Source organism: Linepithema humile, chromosome 3 (assembly GCF_040581485.1).
Source record: "Linepithema humile isolate Giens D197 chromosome 3, Lhum_UNIL_v1.0, whole genome shotgun sequence".
Lineage (NCBI taxonomy): Eukaryota > Metazoa > Arthropoda > Insecta > Hymenoptera > Formicidae > Linepithema > Linepithema humile.
The window spans coordinates 11,180,334-11,203,306 of NC_090130.1; the positions used below are offsets into that span (position 1 = coordinate 11,180,334).

At 33.1% G+C, this 22,973-nt stretch overlaps 4 protein-coding genes and 1 long non-coding RNA gene across 7 annotated transcripts in view; 3 read left to right on the top strand and 2 right to left on the bottom strand.

The window, feature by feature from the left end:
• The window catches only part of LOC105679073 (serine/threonine-protein kinase dyf-5), a 142,153-nt gene that overhangs the window by 40,363 nt on the left and 78,817 nt on the right, over positions 1–22,973 (bottom strand). The gene's annotated exons all lie outside the window — the stretch shown is intronic.
• On the top strand, positions 6,879–10,128 carry LOC105677867 (ubiquitin domain-containing protein UBFD1-like). Of its 2 annotated transcripts, none has more exons than XM_012376746.2 (5): positions 6,879–6,993; positions 7,532–7,900; positions 8,066–8,256; positions 8,343–8,531; positions 8,616–10,128. In XM_012376746.2, exons 1-5 carry the CDS (start codon positions 6,981–6,983, stop codon positions 8,724–8,726), a joined length of 873 nt encoding a protein of 290 aa, XP_012232169.1. In that variant the 5' UTR covers positions 6,879–6,980; the 3' UTR covers positions 8,727–10,128. The 2 variants fall into 2 exon arrangements, with proteins under 2 accessions (XP_012232169.1, XP_012232170.1); XM_012376747.2 differs by lacking the exon at positions 6,879–6,993 and adding an exon at positions 7,142–7,166.
• On the top strand, positions 10,281–12,669 carry LOC105677866 (uncharacterized). Its single transcript, XM_012376745.2, has 3 exons — positions 10,281–10,899; positions 11,054–11,903; positions 11,968–12,669. Exons 2-3 carry the CDS (start codon positions 11,160–11,162, stop codon positions 12,181–12,183), a joined length of 960 nt encoding a protein of 319 aa, XP_012232168.1. The 5' UTR covers positions 10,281–10,899; positions 11,054–11,159; the 3' UTR covers positions 12,184–12,669.
• On the bottom strand, positions 12,716–17,140 carry Wbp2 (WW domain binding protein 2). 2 transcript variants are annotated; one of them, XM_012376749.2, is made up of 6 exons: positions 16,933–17,137; positions 16,272–16,606; positions 15,847–15,999; positions 15,348–15,518; positions 13,520–13,605; positions 12,716–13,109 (listed from the first exon to the last, which is right to left on the bottom strand). In XM_012376749.2, exons 1-6 carry the CDS (start codon positions 16,986–16,988, stop codon positions 13,074–13,076), a joined length of 837 nt encoding a protein of 278 aa, XP_012232172.1. In that variant the 5' UTR covers positions 16,989–17,137; the 3' UTR covers positions 12,716–13,073. The 2 variants fall into 2 exon arrangements, with proteins under 2 accessions (XP_012232172.1, XP_012232171.1); XM_012376748.2 differs by lacking the exons at positions 12,716–13,109; positions 13,520–13,605 and having other exon boundaries at positions 14,676–15,518; positions 16,933–17,140.
• On the top strand, positions 17,377–18,173 carry LOC105677864 (uncharacterized). Its single transcript, XR_001101627.2, has 3 exons — positions 17,377–17,533; positions 17,639–17,712; positions 17,829–18,173. It is a non-coding gene; the product is annotated as an uncharacterized lncRNA (long non-coding RNA).

The following is a 22,973-nucleotide window of genomic DNA, read 5'->3' on the forward strand; positions in this document are numbered from 1 at the left end:
ATTGAATGACTTGTTATGTTTAATTAGGAAATAATGTACAATTAAAAGAAAATAACTATAATATGCAACAATAATACCAAATTTTAATGGCGTTTTTCATTGAGATTGCACTCGTGCAGTATTTCCATAAGAGCAATGTTAAAATCTAAAATCTAAATTTATATTAAATCCTTCGTCCTTACAAAAATTTATCCATGCATTTCTTTGATCCGGATTTTTCGGAAACCTGTTTGTGAGTAAAAATTATTTAGTAATTATTGTGAATCTACAATTTCACAATACTATACATATGATTATAATCTCCAAAATAAAAATCTCATTATTGTTGATAATACTAACCGATGAAACGTTATTCCATGATTTCGAGCTGCTGCTGTTATGCCACAAGCTCTACAGTATACTATTTTGATCGTTTATTTCCATACACTGTTGCATAAAAGACTATACACTGCATATTAATGCGTACGGCGTACGGTATGCCGCTTGCCGCAATGCTCGAGCATTCCCTCTCACTTTCAAAAAGTGGTCGCTCAAGATGGCTGCCATGACGTACATCCGTCCGCGGATTTACCTAGTCCTGGCTAGTATATGCTCCCTCCTGTTTCTTTTTACTCAATTAGCGTTTTCGATTATACAGGATTTGAACGACCCAGGGTTGGTTAATGACGTCATTGCAACCTCTCCACCAATGAAAGACTTGCATTTATAGTAAAATAGTGATTGATCAACCCTGGGTCGTTCAAATCCTGTATAATCGAAAACGCTAAATGATCGGATCTCATCGGACCGAGCAGTGGCACTCAATCGATACTTTCCAAATTTCCCTAGACTAATCCGGAATCTGAATCGCTGTCTCCGCACCACGGTATAAGAATATAAAGTAATTTCACGGCAATAAATTTTTGTGATTTTCCTGTCATTGTTCCACATTGAACCACTAGGTGGCTACGTGTTGAGGGACTTTAAATTATATATATATATATAAATTTTATTAAAATTTTATTGTCCTGCGGAACTTAATTATAAATATTTATTTTCTTAAAAAAACTTAATTTTCTATAAAGACTGGAATACATTATTAATTATTTTTTCTGCAAATTTAACTAAGAATAATTTGTTATAAAAAAATAAAAAAATATTTTGTCAGTAATATATATTTTTATACACAATGTAAAAAATTTTATTTTAAAAAATTTGTATTATTTAGGACTATAATTATATATAGATGTGCTTTAGAGATTCATCATCTATCCTTTTTTATCCACATCTATCCATATCTTCTATTCTTTTTTACTTGGGATTTTGCATCAACGTGACATCTTGTGTGACATGCCTTAACTATGACATCTTGATCACAGATTTTTTGATAGAATACAATGGTCGTGAAATCACCTTATAAGGTCTGTTCTTTATAGCTGAACTGGCTGTACTAGTTCAGAGTTTATCTTTTTCCCTCCACATTGGAAGGAGAAAGATAAACTCTGAACTAGTGCAGCCAGTACAGCTATAAAAAACAGACCTATATTCTTACACCGTGCTCCGCACTAATCGGACTAAATCAGAAACAGTTAGGAAATATAAAGGCAACGAAAAACGCAGTGTGATAAAAAATAACATTTCACGAAATTCAACATTTATAAAACAAAGGTATTACTATTTATTATTTCTCTAATATTTAATATTGCTATGTTTATCAAACATATATTAATAAAACTGATTGTATTTTATTAATATAAGTTGTAAAGAGAGAAACAAATAAATCATAACCTCACATTTTACTTTGATTGTTAATTAATTAATTGTTAATTAATTAATATATTAATATATATATAGTGTTAAATTTTAGACAATATTTAATAGGTATTAACCTTTGTTTTATAAATGTTGGATTTCGTGAAATGTTATTTTATCACGCTGCATTTTTCGTTGCCTTTATATTTCCTTAACTGTTTCTGATTTAGTCCAATTAGTGCGAAGACAGCGATTCAGATTCCGGATTAGTCTAGAGAAATTTGGAAAGTGTCGATTGAGTGCCACTGCTCGGTCCGATTAAAGATCCGATTATTTGTCGTAAAGCCTTGTGTCCACGATACTAGAACTCGGTCCGAGATCTCGGACTGAGAGAAAGTTACTAGAACTCGGATCATGTACACACTGATAGCGTTTTCGATTATACAGGATTTGAACGACCCAAGATTGGTTAATGACGTCATTGCAACCTCTCCACCAATGAAAGACTTGCATTTATAGTAAAATAGTGATTGATCAACCCTAGATCGTTCAAACCCCGTTTATTCGAAAACGCTATGAATTTGGATGCAAAACTCGAATAAGAAGCTCAAACAAAAAAATGCGTTGCGTCCCATTTTTCGATACGAGTTATTGCGAGTTATTAGATTTTACTAGTTTCTTTTACTATCTGTCAAGACAAAATATAAGATACTTATAGTAATACGAGATACTGTGAACAATATAAATAATATTTTAGTAAGTAATTATAGAATTGAAAAAATAAGAGAAATATAATTCTTAAATAAAATAAATTAATAAGATTAATAATTAATAAGATTTACATAAGTAGTTATTATTAGTTTTAATGCAGATTAAATTAGACATTAAAAATATATTATAACCTATATATACATATTATTTTTCAAGAAAAGTATAATAATATATAAAATTGATTTTCAGAAAAAACTTCTTTTATAATAAAAAATGGATAATAAGGAAAATGTTAAAATTTTATTAATGTTATATCAACAACATTCTTGTTTATATGTTACAAAAAGTGTTGATTATCATAATCGTATGAAACGAGATCAAGCTTTACAGATAATCTGTAATCAGTACAAAGAATTAACAGGACAACCACTAACAACTGAAATTGCAAAAAAAAATTAATAATTTAAGATCACAATATCTGGACCATCTAAATAAAATAAAACATTCGAAATCAAGCAGTGCATCACTTGATGATATCTATAAACCATTGAGTAAAAAGAAACAGGAAGGAGCATATACTAGCCAGGACTAGGTAAATCCGCGGACGGATGTACGTCATGGCAGCCATCTTGAGCGACCACTTTTTGAAAGTGAGAGGGAATGCTCGAGCATTGCGGCAAGCGGCATACCGTACGCCGTACGCATTAATATGCAGTGTATAGTCTTTTATGCAACAGTGTATGGAAATAAACGATCAAAATAGTATACTGTAGAGCTTGTGGCATAACAGCAGCAGCTCGAAATCATGGAATAACGTTTCATCGGTTAGTATTATCAATAATAATGAGATTTTTATTTTGGAGATTATAATCATATGTATAGTATTATGAAATTGTAGATTCACAATAATTACTAAATAATTTTCACTCGCAAACAGGTTTCTGAAAAATCCGGATCAAAGAAATGCATGGATAAATTTTTGTAAGGACAAAGGATTTAATATAAATTTAGATTTTAGATTTTAACATTGCTCTTATGGAAATACTGCACGAGTGCAATCCCAATGAAAAACGCCATTAAAATTTGGTATTATTGTTGCATATTATAGTTATTTTCTTTTAATTGTACATTATTTCCTAATTAAACATAACAAGTCATTCAATATTGGCGCCCTTGAGCGGCCATCTTGAGCGACCACTTTATATAGTCACTTCCGTCCGCACTTTTACGACCAAACGCTCCCTCCTGTTTCTTTTTACTCAATGCTATAAACCAACTTGGCAATATAACATAGATCAGAAAATCATCGTAAAGAATCGTAACTCGATTACAACGCTAACTATATTCAGCCAAGTATAAATATTATTGTTCGAGGACTCGGACCGAGATCTCGGATTGAGTTCTAACATCGTGGACACAAGGCTTAAGCACCCAGTAAATACAGTTATGTGTAAGGGCCTATCCAGACAAACTTGCATAATCGCATAAACATATGCAAGTTTGTCTGGATAGGCTCTAATACAGACTATGGGCGGTATTCATAGTCCGTTCTTATATTTAAAATCGTCTTAAGCACGGACTTATATTCGCTCTCTTCGTCACACATAGATTGTGTCTGACGAAAAGAGCGAATATAAGTTCGTTCTTAAGACGATCTTGAATATAAGAACGGACTATGAATACCGCCCTATGTTCCGAAATTTATGGCTGGTTTATGCTTCGGTCTTAATCTTAATCTTAGGCCGGTATTCATAGTCCGTTCTTATATTTAAGATTGTCTTAAGCACGGACTTATATTCGCTCTCTTCGTCACACATAGATTGTGTCTGACAAAGAGAGCGAATATAAGTTCGTGCTTAAGACGATCTTGAATATAAGAACGGACTATGGGCGGTATTCATAGTCCGTTCTTATATTCAAGATCGTCTTAAGAACGAACTTATATTCGCTCTCTTCGTCAGACACAATCTATGTGTGACGAAGAGAGCGAATATAAGTCCGTGCTTAAGACGATTTTAAATATAAGAACGGACTATGAATACCGCCCTATGAATACCGCCTTTAGTCTTAGGCCGGTATTCATAGTCCGTTCTTATATTCAAGATCGTTTTAAGTACAAACTTATATTCGCTCTCTTTGTCAGACACAATCTATGTGTGACAAAGGGCGGTATTCATAGTCCGTTCTTATATTCAAGATCGTCTTAAGCACGAACTTATATTCGCTCTCTTCGTCAGACACAATCTATGTGTGACGAAGAGAGCGAATATAAGTCCGTGCTTAAGACGATTTTAAATATAAGAACGGACTATGAATACCGCCCATAGAGAGCGAATATAAGTCCGTGCTTAAGACGTTTTTGAATATAAGAACGGACTATGAATACCGCCCTTAGTCTTAACTTAATCTTAAGGACTCGTTTATGCTTCCCTGGAAATTCGGACTACGCATGTGCAAATGTAACAAAACCTAACCTAACCTAACCACAAATTGTAATAGATCCCGGTGCTGCAAATTATAGTGAATGTTAAAATGAATCGTCAGCGGCAAAAAACTTTAATGTTTGGAATGGCACTTTTGTTATCAAGTGCCTATGCAGCATGTGTATTATTAAGAAATTAAAAAAAAAATAAAAGAAAACCACGGAGATACGCTGTTCGGCCACTGAATCGAAAAAGACACGAAACTGGTCATTTCTTTTCTTTAATGAAAGATATGCTGAATATTGAATACGATCAAGAACAATTTTTTAAATATACACGAATCGAAAACCATTATTTCGCGCGGTTTCGTGCTGCGTCGGACGTCAGACTTACCTCATTGGCCCGGCCTTAGGACATTAGGGACTAAAGTTAAAAGATGGAATCTTTCCAAGATTAATAGCGTTTTCGATTATACAGGATTTGAACGACCCAGGGTTGATTAATCACTATTTTACTATAAATGCAAGTCTTTCATTGGTGGAGAGGTTGCAATGACGTCATTAACCAACCCTGGGTCGTTCAAATCCTGTATAATCGAAAACGCTATAAGATTAAGACTAAAGCCGAGAGCACAAGCTTTTACATAAAGCATAACGCATAAGCATAAGGAAATTGATTGGTCTATATATAAGCATAAGCAAATGCATAAGGAAATGGACCAATCAATTTCCTTATGCTTATGCGTTATGCTTTATGCAAAAGTCTGTGCTCCGGCCATAAGATTAAGACTAGGGAAGTATAAACGCCCTTATGGCATTCTACGTTATCAACTCTTAAGGCCGGAGCACAGACTTTTACATAAAGCATAACGCATAAGCATAAGGAAATTGATTGGTCTATATATAAGCATAAGCAAATGCATAAGGAAACGGACCAATCAATTTCCTTATGCTTATGCGTTATGCTTTATGCAAAAGTCTGTGCTCCCGCCTTAAGATTAAGACTAGGGAAGTATAAACGCCCTTATGGCATTCTACGTTATCAACTCTTAAGATTAAGATTAAGACCGAAGCATAAACCGGCCATTACTGCCAGTACTGAAAATCTATAATATACGTGACGTAAACTATACTGGCAGTGAATTTCGGAACGCAACCACAGTATAAACTAGATATTTTGCGAACATATGGAGGATTCACACTGCGTTCGATGTTCGATGTACGTCGTCCGATATCCAATAATAGAGCTTGTTTTCTAGAAATTCTAGCTAGAGGTATTTTATTGTCTAGAAAACAAGCTCTATTATTGGATATCGGACATCGGACGCAGTGTAAATTCTCCAATACTTATGGATACATCTATTTAGCTGGCAATCTTCTATGTTACATTACTGATGACAAGGCAGTTGTGACGCTTTTTTTTACTGTGAAAAGATTTTTAATATATTTTATTAAAAATAAAAATTATTTAGTGGTATATAAAATCTTTACTACTAAAATTTAATTTCTTCCCGTTTGCTCTTTCGTCAATTTTGATAAAATTCTTTTAGTTGTATATTTTAATAATTTTTCTATGTGTTTTCTATGTAGTTAAAACTTTGAATGTCATACATACTAAGTTTTTTCTCGAAATCAAGTCTGAATATTTTATTAAGAATTGTCCTTTTTATTGCATTTACTGTTTTATTGTTATATTTTACAACTGTCCTTTGATGTATTTTGAAATATTCTTTTTAGAATTTATTAATGAAAAAAAATGCTTTAATCATACCACCGATATAAATTATATCCTTTCTCCACACATGAGTACCTCTTGTTATCGGCAGCTTTTGTATGGTATATTTATCAAGTACATATATATATACATATATATATATATATATACTTATGTATATATATATATATATATATGTATATATATATGTATATATTTGTGGTATGTATGTATATATATATATATATATATATATATACACATATACGTATATATATATATATAAATATACATATATAGATTAAAAAATTCGAAAGTCATTCTGAAGAATCACATCATGGAAATCATGATACGCAACGCTCTCTGTGATAATTTTGATTGGCCAACGAAAGACGATTCAACATGGAGTACGTAGGTACGTGCTAAATTCTGTTTATTTTTCTTGCTTTCTGTAAAAATTTTTGATAGTTATTTTTTAATTCTTTTATTACTTTTTCTTTTGATGTTGGAAGGAACAAGATTAATACATAGGTCGAGGGATTGTGATGTTCCATTGAAATACGTTATTTCTTATTATGATGTGTATTTGTATGTGTTGAATAATTTTTATGGCATAGATATTCTTCCTTATTGAAAGTTTTTAAATGTATATTTACAAATTATCATCGAATCCGATGTAGCAACGTACGTTTGCGCGAAATACATATTCTAAAATATATTTTTTTGAAACAGATATAGCTCGTGGCTAACCTTTTATGATTTTGCTATGAATGCTGCTGCATTTTTTTTACATGCGATTGTATCATATCACGTAATTTGGGCCTAATCCACGATTAGTTTATCTTTAAAATTAAATACAATTGCGTGAGAAGTGTTTTTTGCGAGAAAAAGTCTGTTTTTTGTCACTTCTTACATTGCAATTTAAATTTTTTTTTTTTTTTTTATTTATCTAGATACTGCACAAAATGACAATGATAGTCGTTGCAATTCGTCACCTTCTCCGGAACTCGTATCGAATCTGAAATCTATTGAAAATTCAGCAACAAATACAAAGGAATTAACAGAAGAGCACGATGGAAACATTAACAAATTGCAAGATACAGCTGCGACTACCTTGCAAGAACCATCTATGGAAAATATAAATTTTACAGTGATTTACAACAAACAGAAAATTAGTGTGAATTTTGCTTTAGACAGCACAGTAGCTGAGCTAAAGATGTATTTACAAAAAATTATCTCAGTACCACAAGCAATGCAGAAAGTTATGTTTAAAGGATTAGCCAAAGATGATCAGACTCTTAGAAATTTGGGAGTGACAAAAGGTAATAGTTGATTAAAAAGTAATACACACACACAAGTGTGCGTGCGCATACACACATGCACATACACTTGTGTGTGCACGTGGAAAACTTTTATCTTGAAGGTACACGAGGCATTATTCACTTTTTGCCATAAAAAATTATCAATATTATTTTGTAATATACAAGGTGCCAAAGTCATGATAGTTGGATCAAAATTAGATGATGTATTGGCTGTGTCCATTCCAACGAAACAAGATCTCATCGATGAAGCTGTTTCTTCAGTGAGCAAGGAATCTCTTTCACAACAAAAAGTACATAGAAAAGTCTTAGATAAAGGTATTCCAGAGGATGTAATGCCAGGAATACTAGATAGCAAGGTTGTTCAATGTATATAAAAGCTGTTACAATAAGCATTTGTGAGAAAAAATAATTGTCTTGCAACTGATGTCTGTGAATTGTACAGGAACCTTTGCCTGAATTTCCACTTGCTGGAATGTTGAACAAATCTGGAGGAAAGGTCAGATTAACGTTTAAATTGGAACAAGATCAGCTTTGGATTGGTACGAAAGAAAGAACGGATAAAATACCTATGAATTCGATAAAAGGTATTCATAGTGAACCAATTCACGATCATCCCGAGTATCATATTATGGTATGTATAGCTTTTTCATTATACCGAGTATATATTATATTCAACTGTCACAGTGACTATATTTCAATAATAAATTTGTTGTAGGCGATACAATTAGGCACTACAGAAGCATCGAGGTACTGGATATATTGGGTTCCTGCACAGTACATATCTGCTATTAAAGACGCCATTCTTGGCAAGTGGTGTTACTTCTGATTGATAGTCGTTGAAGATTTTGTTTTCTGGATAAGCAAAGCTTAATCAGGTGTAAACATTGACACAAATGCTGCTGTTACATTAATGCGAAAACTGTCAGCTAGTCACACATTTTTAACAGTAAGTAATAATTTATTTTGAGTTGCATTATATATCATCAAGATTACATTATATATCACGATAAATATAGTCTACCCCGCTAAAAAAATATTAGGTGACTAGTCTTGATTTATTGGGATGAAGAATACATTATGCCCATGTTATATATTGTCAAAGTCAAGATTTAAGTATACCCCAAATTTTCTATACAATTAAACGCTCGTAAATTAGACAGTTTTTTTACATGAGAACTGTGATTAATAGAACTTCCAAGATTAATAATGTGTTGTGAGAATATATATGCTTGAGTGCGATTTTTCTTCTTTTTTAACTTGTCACAGTGTCATCATGTGTCTACAAGTTTCTGATAATCTACAAATTTTATTAAAAATTTTTAAAGAAAGTAATAGATCTGATCTGTTTGTAAATTTTTTGTAATAAAAATATTGCTTTTGTGCAAATATAATACAAGATTATTATAATTGAAATAAAATTTATATATATCATAATATAATAATTATTTTCCGTGAGAGATGACAAATCTTATAAACAGTTTGATTGTAGATAAATTAAAGTCATAAAATTGCATTTACAAACAAATTTTGCAAGTGGTCATTCGTGCAATGCATGATTTGTTAAGATTACTCACACAATATTTTTACAAAACTTGCTCAGCTTATTGAATGATTTTAATATGATTATACGGGTACACATTATATACACAATACGAAGACTGTATAAGATCTACTCTTGATACATGTTAAACTTTAACAAAGTTTTATTTTTTGTTGTAACTTGCCACAAAAAGAACACATACATATATTCTTTTCTGCATAATATACAATCCACAGCATGTTGTATCACCATTGAGCAAAGCTACAACTCGATTGACAAACATTTCGATATACCATTATATCTACTTGACAGCGGAACAACAACGAATTTAATATTGAATTAAATTAAAAGATTAATTTAGCTGTTTTGTAATTGGCCTAACGATAAAATAAGATGTAAAAATAGTCACACTGAATTAGCCCTTTGCTACATCATGATCTGTAAAAAGTATGTGCAAAAAATTTATGTATGCTCTTTAGTGTTGTAACTGCTGTAAATTAGGTTTTATACGTCTACATCATATAACCGCGCGAATAAAATAAATCAAAATTTGTAGTGATTTCTAAATGCAGTTGATAACTGTCTATGCGTCTAGAAATGTACTTCTGAAGTCGGTTCGAGTGGAACTTGTACATTATGTTGTGTGATTTGATAAAATAAATACTTGTAAGACTTTTGTTTTATATAACGTTTCTCAATCATTTTAACACAAGTACTGCCCAACTAAATAGAGATGTAAATAATAAATTGTGATTCAAATCGTATGTTGTATGAGAAAAAATTTTAAATTATGTGCGTGTATATGTTTCCCCCTGTCTTTCTATATAGTAAGTACATACGTACAAGTTTGCGCGCTCGCGCGTCGTTTATGTGTGAGTGAGTGACGTTTTTCTAATAGTGGCGGGAACAGACACATCTGTTGAACGTACACAGGAAATGTCTTGTTAAAGTACTTGGCTGCCGCTAAAGCGCAGGCTATAGTTTTTCACTCGGAAGGCAGATGTGAGTGCCATTGGAAGAAAATCCCCACCAACCGAAAAATGAAAGTCTCCACTGTGTAATCGATAGCTCTCGCAGCAGTGCGTATGTAGCTCAAGGTCGAGTAAAATGTTGCGCGTATAAGCATGCAAATGTGAACTGTGTTATTTATCCTTGTATATTAATTGCGTTTCGAGTCAACAGTTCGCTCTGCTTGAAGATCACTGCATCGTGAGAAATGCAGCGAGAATGAACGTTGTTTGAAAGCTTTTAAACTTCAAATTTATGAATACCTTGTACAATCTTTTTTCCTTTCTTGACAATGTAAACAACCGATCGACATCGACATCTGGATGATTCGTATAAGTATACAAATATACATATTTGGTGGAAAAATAACGTAAGATGTGTGACGTTAGTCTTGATCGTCATGCAAACAATGATTGTGACACGGTACAATTGACTGTGATATAAGAAAAATGTAATATTGCTATTAATATCCTTAAATTGAAATTATGAAATTATAAAAATATAATATTGCGCGACACGATTGCAAAAGTAAAACATTGGAAGCTCTACAAATTATTTCAATTGTATCGAGATGAGCAATAAATTCATTTTTTATTTACATTAAGAAACTGGAACGCGAATAACTCTTCGTAAACGAAACGGAAGGTGGAAATACGAATTAGAAGAAAATTAACGATCGTTCGAATGATCAAGGAATTGTGATTCTTCACGATGGAAAACAACATAGTATTCATACAAAAAACGTTTCTTCGATTAACTCGAGATTATATCCAACACGGGGCTACGATAAACGAGTTAAAATCCATTACTATGACCAATATAGACAATAATAAGAATCGTAGCTTTGCAATGTGCTCGAGGAAAATACTGATAATGTTACTCGTGCCATTTCTTTTTGGCATACTTAATAGATATCTCTACACGAATATAATTAAAAGTTTTCAAGGAACTCGATGCTTGTTGCCAAATAATTATCTCATATGGGAATTTACAAGGCCGATATCGAATTGCGATTACTGTCGCGATATCGAAGCGCCGTTAATTCTGCCAAATCTAACTAAAGAAGAATTTCGTTTCTACTGTTATTCGTCTCGACCTATGATAGTGAAAAACGCGGCTTACGATTGGCCTGCGCGCAAAGAATTCACTTTGGGATTTTTTCGAAATCTGTACGAGCGTATCGAGGGTGCCTACAATTCCGTAGAAGAGGAATGCCAATTCTTGCATTTTAAGAGTAACTTGGCCAACTTGCGCCAAGTGTTCGCGATGAGTGAAGGTCGAGCGTTGCATCGAGATGGTGAGGATCCTTGGTATGTAGGCTGGAAAAATTGTCACTTACAGATTCTAGATGCCATGAGACAGTTTTACAGTGTACCTCACTTTTTGCCGGAAGACGCGGAAATTCCGTACAGTAATTATATTTTTTTGGGTTACGAGGAAGGTGCCGTTATGCATGTAAGTCTTATAATCATGAATGAAATGAGACGTATCGTCAGGTATATTCTCAATTTTTTTTTAGCTGGATTACATATCGAGACTCATGTGGCAAGCTCAAGTAATAGGTAGTAAAACATGGACTGTGGCTCCGACGCCGGAATGTGATAGCGAATGTAAATCTTTTAAATTCTTTGTCAATGCGGCGGACATCGTACTGCTGGATACGCGGATTTGGTACCACGGTACTAGCATCAATAATGGAAATTTCAGTTTGACAATCACCTCTGAGTACGGCTAGACTTTTTCTTTTTACGCATATTTTAGAATGTACATCTATGATTTATCACAGACTGCTTTGATAAGATTCTAAGTAGTTATCTCTGCGGATATTCGAGAGATTTACTAAATGGACGGTGTATTAATGTCACTTTTTCGTATCTAACATTGTCATACATTGTTATCATGATCGATAAAATGTACTATAAAACAGGAGATGAGATTAAACACAATGGATAATAATCGAGGAAAATTATCTATATGATAATATATACATTGTATGAATGTAGTAGAATGTGTCTTTTTGTAAATTGCGAATAGATTATTTCTTGTTTTATTTAATTTATTTTTTCCCCCTAATGCTACTGTGTGTGGAGAAATAATTTCAAAACAAATTCAAAAATTTATATTACTCTTTGCTTTTATACTCGACTACATTGTTTGTGTAGCGTCGTAATGTACATATATTCTATATTTTTGTAATTTTTAATAAAAGCTTGAAAAAACACTATGCATTTATAGTAAATCCATGGTCGTATAAATCGTTTTCAATATTTTATATGTGTGTAAACATTTATTTTGTAGTTGTATAGACTCGTGTGAAACACAACGATACAGTCGCTTTTAAGAAATAACGTGTACATAAGAAACTATTGTAAATATTTAGTACATAGCGATATTGTCGCAAATACTTGCAGTGATACTCATGCTCTAACATTGCATAACGCTGTAAGGAGAAAAACAGTAGTGTATTTTTATCCTTCACCTTGAATTTGCATATTTAAGATTTGCTATGTAACAAATGTAGACGCAGTTTGTTACATTAAATGCGTGACAGCGTACAATTTTGTAGTATTCGCCTAAGATGGAATGCATATCGATTGCACTATATAATTCACTTGCGCACCATGTTCACTGATATTTCTTCGTATAAGCTGGTGGACTTTCCTGGAACATCGACAAAGTTTATTACATTTACGCAATGTGAAACTTATCGAATGTAGGAAAATAAAGATACTTTTATACTTGATTCTGTAGATAATATAATAAAATAGATAATATATTAATATAATGTTAGGTGCATGTGTGTACGATAGGAGCAAAATTTTCTAATATTTCAGAGTTTTCGATAAGATAATCTTTATATCACTCGCGATACAGAGATACGACAAGCGTTACAAAATAAAACAAAATATATACATATAGTTTTTTTGCTTTCTATATCAAAGAAACAAAAGTACAATAATTTAAATGCTTTTAAAGAAATAATTTTCATAAAGTCGAAAGATAATTGAAGGTACCATAAATTTCGGATATTATAAATATAAATTAAACGTGTTTAAAAATATAATACTTACGTAATATTCTGGTGGTGGAACGTAAGCACATTGAGGCCTATTAGGATCGTAATATGCGCTTTGCGCAGCTTCAACAGCCTTCGCATCTGATAAATAAAGAAAAGCAATGTGAAATCATGCCTTTGAACAATGTACAAGATGCCACATTGCTATTGCATCAAATATTAATGACAATTTTTGTGAATCTAGTAAACTGTTCCCTCGATAAGGATATAAGTAGGTAGAAATAGTTATAAAAATTAAATATAACTGTACGTATATAATAATAATAACAAATGTATTTTAACAGTTTTATAATTGAGGTCTAAAGAGATTTAATGTAAAAAAAGAAAAAATTGCGATAAAAAATTCAAATTTTCGTTAAAGAAGAGACAAATTGAAAAGCATTAACGAATATGTCATTAAAATTAGATACGATAGCGATGGCGATAAAATATTCTACACAATCTACATACTTTTAGCGTTAGTATTGGTATCGATATTAATAAAATACACATACAAACATATCTCATATTCGATGCATTAAATTTATTTTGTTTCGGCATGATTTTGAATTTAATAATAAGTGTTGAAAGTTTTAATTATCGTTTTCAAATGTTTGTATAATCAATGCGTAAAAACGTTCAACCGTAGAAACATCACATTATGTGGTTTTTGTAACGCAACTTTTGTAATGCTAATTTCGATGAAAGATCTTTACACTCGTTATATTCACTATTTAGTCTCTTGGTACTTAATGCATTCGTTAAATTAGATGCAGACCTGGTTTAATAACCAATATAACAAACATATTTGTCTATACACTCATTTATATATAAAGTAAAATAAATAATAAAAGTTGTATTATAACATGTGGTGTACTATAACACACGGAGTAGAAATAACTCGAGGCGCAAATCTGTTATATCTATCTATCGAAGCCGTTTCGCACTACCTGCTGACAACTATGAGATAATAACTGAGCAAAGTGAAAGTCGATCCTATTTCAAATTGAGGAAGGACGCGTTATGTAATCGTATTCCTTAATATTCCAAACTTCCAAGTTTAACAGGCAAATGCATTAATTTTTTTAGTCCGATAGATTTGTCTCTTTTTTTTCTTCTTTAATTTCAAAATGCTAAGCCTCAGATTGATAGGTTCAAATAAAAACAGCAAATAATCTTTAAGCAACATTTAATATTATGTTATATTATATCATATTATATTGTACGTATTGTATTGTATTGTATTATATTGTATTGTATTATGCGCGTGCGTGTGTTTGTTGTGTGTGTGTTAAAATAGAGTATATCTATATAACGTTTAGTATATAATCTCTCATAGAATTAACACGCATAATTATAATTCTTTGTTGCATTCAATATGCAATTATAAAAAAATATGTATTATGCAGGCTATTTGGGAAAAAAAGAAAGAAAAATGCCTCTCTCAAAAATATATATACTGTTTCCGAAGAATATCTACGCGTTCTTTCATAAATATCTCGAATACAGTATGCACTCGTACACGAAATATATATTGGAATAATATATTGGAAAATATATCGTTCATTGTCGATAGATTTTCGACATTACTTCTTTAGAATCTCTGAAGCGTTTATAATATTATATCTTTCATAACTTATAAGTTGATAAAATATATAGGCACATAATTTACAGATACACATATATATATTACAATATTTATTAGTATTGAGGTGGGTATGGATTGTAAGACTGCTGATAAGGTCCTGGCTGTGTATACCCAGTTTGCGGATACGCCGAGTACGGTGGTGGATTAGACGAATAACCGCTATAAGGCGGTTGTCCGTAACCGCCAGGATACGCACCTGCTTGAGACATCGGCTGGCCATTGTAATTTGGATTAGCCCATCCAGGAGTCCCTGGTTGTCCCGCTGCACTTCCGGCTCCTGCTTGATGTGGTGGTCCACTCGCGTATCCGTATCCTGACTGTATGCCGGGATATGGCGGTGGACTATCCGTCATGAAAACTGTATTCCCTATAGAAAAAAGAACAATTTAACACAAGTATACACTGTGAATCAGATGCGTTCAACACAAATGCTATTTCGAAATAATGGCGAGATTGTATCTAGCTTGTTGGTAGCTAATGTACGAGAATGCAAGCGACGATACAAGATTAATCACTGATATAAATTTTTAAGATTTTAATTATCTACACTGTAATATGTTACTGCAAGCATACTCGAATATTATTTCGACTATTAAATGTCGAGCAAAATTTTGTAAGTAAAGTTACTAATACAGGTATACTTAGTATGAGTGCGTTTAAAACGTTTAAAGGACAGTAGAGAAGCAATATTAAACCTGGTGGAACATCTGGAAATATATTGGTAGGAGGCATCCATCCGTAATATCCAGTTGGTGGAGGTTGATAAGCTGATGGTTGCGCTGGGTACCAATCAGACATTGGAGGTGTATATGGTGGTGGTGCATCATTTCGTGGACCATTGCGCTGAGCTAAAAGTCACATGGAATACACTTGATACAAGAGATAGATAAGTTCTTATTGATATATCTGATAACAACATTAATCTTATTTTCAAAGTTATTTAATATATGGAAAATATGTACAAGTATTCAACATGTGCAAAATCACAAATACAAATTATTTGTATTATGCATTTCTACAGCAAATACACATTACATACATATATACATACACATGCACACGCGCACGCACACATACACACACACACACACACACACGCACACACACACACACATCTTACCCATGGCTGCAGCTCTCAGCAAAGCTTGCGCAAATTCCACTGCTCCGCCGCTTTTGAATCTTAATTTAAATTTGCATTCTCCAATCCAGTTGCCATTCGGCTGGGCGCGGCACTTGCCCCCTATATAATTAGCGCCAAACACTGGCTGTTCCAATCCAACTTCACTCAATGTGACAAATGGAAAGCTAAACGACTGCATTTTCTCCTTTTGATCTTTAGCGTTGAAAATCATTCTGTGCGTTGTTAAATACAATCTACCATGTTTCTTCCCAATAAATTCCACCTGCTCTTGTCCATGAAATTCCATATTGACATTGTCGCAGAAGAGTATGATGCTAAAGGTAATTATATGTTAAAATTCTGTTTGCATTGTCACATGTATGCATATGATAACTTTATACTACGTCAATGGGTATAACCATAATGCACCAAGTATAGAATGCAGAATATTTTGCTCAAATAATCTAAATTGTATGATTGTGTAATTGTAAGTTTGACTCTGACCAGGCAACAGCGAACGTCAGCTGTAATAATCTAATATCGCGTGGATGGGAAGATTATGACGGAATTGCGCTTTAGAAACGTCATCGAGAATATTCGAGATAAATAACTTTGTACAATTAAAGTACATAAATAATTTATAAAACTTTTTACAGCTTACCATTCGCCAGAATGGAGAAGAACTCCACCGTTGGTGTGTGCTGTGTTCAATGACATGTCGTCTCCTTATACGATACGCATTCGATGGATAACAATTCTCTTAATGAACGTCGTCGAACCTTAAAGAAACAGAGAAAATTCAGACTGATTCAGACTATTGACGTTGACGTATCCTTTCAGACGTCAATGTTGATTTTACCGAAAAGAAAAGGTAGGTGTCGCACCAGTATTTTCATTTTTCAATGCATGTCACATGCCATCTACATTCAATTTTAAGTTTGTAGCTTCCATATTACTGAATTATCAAGGCTATAGGCCCGAGCACAGACTTTTACATAACGCATAAGCATAAGGAAATTGATTGGTCCATTTCCTTATGCATTTGCTTATGCTTATATATAGACCAATCAATTTCCTTATGCTTATGCGTTATGCTTTATGTAAAAGCTTGTGCTCTCGGCTTATAGGCCCGAGCACAGACTTTTACATAACGCATAAGGCATAATGCATAGAGCATAACGTAACGTTCTTCAACGCACAAGCTTGTGTGCATAAGGCTTTACATTCTAACCTTAAAATTATTTGAACACCGAAATCACATGGTGAGTAAGACGATACATAGAGAGCATAGAAATTTTAAATATCTTTTATTCAGTTTTTATTTTGAGATAGGATTTTGAGTTTTGATATTGAAAATAATGTTACAGAGGAAATAAATAGGAACACACAATATTGAAAAGAAAATCAAGAGAACTTTTTTTGTGATTATAAAAGTGAGAATGTAAGTATTTGCAAAGATATATTTTATATAATTTATTATATATGTAATTATTATATTATTATTATGATTATTTATATATACTTGAATATAGTTTTAATTTTCATCATTTTTATTAGAAATGGTCTGATCTATCAAAAAAAAGAAGGGACAATAAAAATAAGAAGAGAAATTGAAGAGTATTTATTCTCTAGTAAAGATGTAACTTTAGAAATTGCATTTACGACATCTGGCTGCAATTTTCCTTTTGATTTTATTTGCCTACTTAAACCTTTCTTTCGCGCATAATCAGAGGCACTTAATACTGATATTGAAGAAGCATCAGACTGGCATGATGTTACCGCGTCGCTTGATTTGTGTGAAAGTGAAGTTGAGTCTCTAAACACAAATATAAATTTTTTTTAAATGAAACAAATAAAAAATTTATTAAAAAAATGCCATAAATAAAAATGCTTGTAAAAATATTTATCTTTGATTTATTTTTGCTTGATTTATTTCTGTAAAAGACTGTTGTTGTTCAAGTAAAGTAGTTGTATTTGTAGGAGATACATTAACGTTTCTGCCACTTAAGCTTGTAAATCGATTTTGTTCCAATGATTCTGCATTGTTAACTTTTGAAAAATTCTGTTGTAAGGTAGCCACATTCGCCAAAGAGAGATTTTCTTTTTCGTTACTAAAGTTAAAGTTTCTAAAATTAGAAAATAAAAATTTTATTACAGATTTGCAAATAAAAGCGCTTTTAATTTTATATGAATTATGTATATATCTTACTTTTGAAGAGAAATACATCGTTTTGTCAATGGAGAGCTTTTGGCATGTTGCACATTAGTCATTGTTCTGAAAAAAGAAAAAAATAATGTCAAGAAATTGCCGTAACATGCAAAGAGTTCTAAGACTAATATACAAAAAAGAAATCTTGATTATTCTAATTTTTCAACATCCTAATTTTTACTATACCTTCTTTTCTTAACGAATGGATCCAAAAATTGCATGTTGTTAAAAAACTCAAAAGTTTTCCTTTTTGATGCTTCACTTCCAGTAGTTGTTTCTTCCTGTCTTTGTTTTTTTTCTCTTGTGTATCGCTCTCTTAATCGCGTCCATCGCGATTGACACTCGTCCACTAGCAACAAAAATAATATTAAATATATTAATTTTTCATGCTAGATCGCATGCAATCTAGTCTTGCTAAAAATGCTGCAGGCTGTATTTTCAGCAAGTAGTTTACTAGTTTACAATCTAACATGAAAAATTACACTGTGTCACTGGTTTAACATATGCAATTTAAAATCTGTTAAAATAAATTGCAATGTATAAAAATATATTATATACCTGTCATATTCAAAATGCTTGCTATTTCTGTTCAGGCATTCTGTTTTTTAAAAGTATCTTTGAAATCAGTCAGTTCCTTGTTATATATGTAAGGATAATCACGCACCAAAGAAATGAGCAAAGCATCTCCATCGATTTCATTTTGATTCTCTATTTCACAAACATTTTCATTTTCAGAATATTGAGAATATTGATTCTCTCCACAGAAATTTTCATCTTGATATTGAGAATCAAAAAAATATGAATCATGATCCATTTTCCTATCGAAATAAAATATATTAATGTGATTGTTATATATATTATTAATTTAGTAATTATATAATATAATATATATATATATATATATATATATATATATATATATAATTATATTATTATATTAAGAATATATAGTAGAATCGATAAGAGAGTGTACTTACCACGTATTGTCAACAAGAGAAGAAGTTAGAAACTGGTTGAAATTAGCGAACACAATTAATGGTGGACAAATCTAGACGCGTATCCGTTTGCATAACGCATAAAAATTCATCCTTACGGATTTTTCGACTCCTTATGCATCATGCTTTATGCATTATGCAAGATCTGCAGAACGAGGAGTGGGGATAGAAATAGAAGACTCTGATTAGTTGATTTTCTTATGCATTATGCCTTATGCGTTATGCAAAAGTCTGTGCTCCCGCCTTTAGGAATAGAGGGACCGAGTCTAAAGTCCTATAGCGTTTTCGATTATACAGGATTTGAACGACCCAGGGTTGATCAATCACTATTTTACTATAAATGCAAGTCTTTCATTGGTGGAGAGGTTGCAATGACGTCATTAACCAACCCTGGGTCGTTCAAATCCTGTATAATCGAAAACGCTACTAGTTTCGGCGAGAGGGGATGGTAATTTAAGCGTGCGGGGGGGACTACTTTCCGCCATATTGATGTAGCGATTCTCACACAGAGATTCTGTGTCTGTGACATGGTTACACTCGTGTAGTGGTGCCACTAGACATAACGAGTGACAAGCGTAAAGAGGTTAGGCGGTTTTATTATTGTTGTACTATAAATTTTATAAAATACTTTAACTTTTATTACTCTGAGACTCTGCATACAGTAGACAAAATATTAAAAATAGCAATAAATATTTAATATTAATGAAACCGTGTGAGCTTCGGCGGACGCGGAGTAGCTCGCCGGAATCCGGGTTCGTTCGGTTGAGGGTACGTCAATAAAATAAATGCTCGGTTGTAACAAAATAAAGAGATAACGTTTATTGCACTAATATGTTGAAATGACTTGCTTCAAATGATCTTGTGTGTACAGGCGAAGCGTGTGCGAAGCGAATTCGAAAGAATATACAAGTAACGTGAGATAAGTAGAAAAGTATCGGTGCGATCGGTATAATAACAACGGTGAAATAATTATTTAAAGCAACGGCGAAATAATTATTTAAAGCGGCGTGAAATAATCGTAAAAGTATCGGTGAGATTAGTATAAAGCGACGGTGAAATAATTATTTAAAGCAACGGCGAAATAGTTATTAAAGCGGCGTGAAATAAATCTGAAGTATCGGCAACGGTGAAACAATTATTAAGCAACAGCGAAATAGTTATTAAAGCGGCGTGAAATAAATACAAAAGCAACGGTGAAATAAATATGAAGGCGACGGTGAAATAATTATTTAAGCAAACGGCGAAATAATTATTTAAAGTTCGACGTGAGGCGTCTTGGTGCGATCAGCGCGAGAGAGCACGCGCGGATGATCGTGTCGTAGCGGTTGGTACAACGCAACGCTCGTCGGTGAGTGCGTTCGTGACGGTACCGTGAGTCCGTTTGATCGTAGATCGTGACGGGTCGCTCGACGGCGCGGATCGGTCGACGCAGTTTGCCCGCCGGATGGATTCTGCGGATGAATCCCGGTGCGCGGCAATGCGAAATTAGGACCAGGACGTCGAGTACGCTCGACGGGAGTACAAGAACGCTCGCACTAGAGGCTTGAGGCCGAATCTGGTTGGCGGACGTACGAGAACGCTCGTACGAAGGCGGATTTAGAGCGGCGATCCAACTAAGTATAAGGGAATGCCCTGTATACGAAGATCGATGCCTGGAGGAGCCGAGTACGCTCGACGGGTATACGAGAACGCTCGTATCGGAGATAGCAACGGTACCGAAGACGCTCGTGTACCTGGAATAAGGCATAGAATCCGAGTACGCTCGGCGGACTACGAGAACGCTCGCAGCAAGATTGTTCGCTGTCTAGCAGCGAACAGGATCTGGTGATTAGGCGTACAGCCGGGCCTCTTTTATACCCGGCTGGCGGCCGACTGATTTCGGATCGGCAAGCATCGGCGGTTTCGGCGAGCCCCCCACAAAATGGAAATTCGGAACAGTCGGGTGTGGGGGTCTTTTCGGCGATTGACCGCCGTTGTTTTCGACAAAAGTTTTATCGGCGCTCGATGCGCCCTTGGTGGGCTACGGACGATGGTCGGTCCGTAGCCGTAACGATGCAGCTTGCGGGCTGCACCGTTACATCAAAAAGAGAAATTATTTTACATCTAACAAGAAAATAAAATATATTAATTAGTTCCAATTCTTATTTCTTAATTCATGCATTAATTTTTTCTATTCTTTTTATTTTTAAAATAAATAATTCCAATTTCTTATTTCTAATATTTAATAATTATTCCTATTTCTATTTCCTATTTTGTTTATTGTGCGCAGGATCTAACTTTCATTTCTCACACATACGCAAATAGTAAGTTCTATGTGTGGTGATTACTAAACGAATATGGCGGCCCCCCCCCCCGCCGCAAACGTGCTCCACGGTACAGCTTGTGCTCCGTCCCTCTATTCCTTAGTCCGTGATATGTAGTCTTTGACTATATAAGTATGGACCACGGTGTAAGAATATAAGGTGATTTCACGACCATTGTATTCTATCAAAAAATCTGTGATCAAGATGTCATAGTTAAGGCATGTCACACAAGATGTCACTTTGGTGCAAAATCCCAAGTAAAAAAAAATAGAAGATATGGATAGATGTGGATAGAAAAGGATAGATGATGAATCTCTAAAGCACATCTATATATAATTATAATCCTAAATAATACAAATTTTTTAAAATAAAACTTTTAACATTGTGTATAAAAATAGGTATAGCACAAAAATTCATAAATGATAAGGTCTGGCCAAGTTCCAAAAAAGACACTCCAATATGTTTATATTTTAATAATTATCTAAATTTTTAATATATCACCAACATGAAAAGTAACTGATATGTTATTCAAGGTGCAAATTTAAAATAAACATACATAAAATATTCATAAAATGTATAAATAAAACTGATCAAAATTTGATTTAAAAAAAATTTAATTAAAATAACAAAATATTTATTAAAAAATACAAAAACACTTGGCGCTGCCATACCGAACAACATGTTAACTTACATAATGTCAATTAATTACATGATGTCAATTAATCATGCTATTATTACATTATTACTCATTTTCGTTGTTTCATAATACTATTGGTGTAAAGATGTAAAGGGATAGAGGGGTGGTGGAGCCTCTTTTTGGGGGGGGGGAGAAAGGGGGAAATGGCGTGAAGGGGTGGCGCTAGGGGTGGGGGGAGGGATGGGTGAAGCCCGTTGGCAGCGCCAAGTTTTTTTGTATTTTTTAATAAATATTTTGTTATTTTAATTAAATTTTTTTTAAATCAAATTTTGATCAGTTTTATTTATACATTTTATGAATATTTTATGTATGTTTATTTTGAATTTGCACCTTGAATAACATATCAGTTACTTTTCATGTTAGTGATATATTAAAAATTTAGATAATTATTAAAATATAAACATATTGGAGTGTTTTTTTTGGAACTTGGCCAGACCTTATCATTTATAAATTTTTGTGCTATATTACCTACTTTTTTATAAATATACAAAATTAATT

Coding starts and splice junctions, on each gene's coding strand:
- LOC105677867 (XM_012376746.2), top strand. Junction 7,901..8,065: donor AAATTTGGGAGTGACAAAAG/GTAATAGTTGAT, acceptor GTAATATACAAG/GTGCCAAAGTCATGATAGTT. Junction 8,532..8,615: donor ATCCCGAGTATCATATTATG/GTATGTATAGCT, acceptor AATTTGTTGTAG/GCGATACAATTAGGCACTAC.
- LOC105677866 (XM_012376745.2), top strand. CDS start 11,160: ATGGAAAACAACATAGTATTCATACAAAAAACGTTTCTTCGATTAACT. Junction 11,904..11,967: donor AGGAAGGTGCCGTTATGCAT/GTAAGTCTTATA, acceptor ATTTTTTTTTAG/CTGGATTACATATCGAGACT.
- Wbp2 (XM_012376748.2), bottom strand. CDS start 16,988: ATGTCATTGAACACAGCACACACCAACGGTGGAGTTCTTCTCCATTCT. Junction 16,000..16,271: donor GCTGAGAGCTGCAGCCATGG/GTAAGATGTGTG, acceptor TGTGACTTTTAG/CTCAGCGCAATGGTCCACGA. Junction 15,519..15,846: donor ATTTCCAGATGTTCCACCAG/GTTTAATATTGC, acceptor TTTTTTCTATAG/GGAATACAGTTTTCATGACG.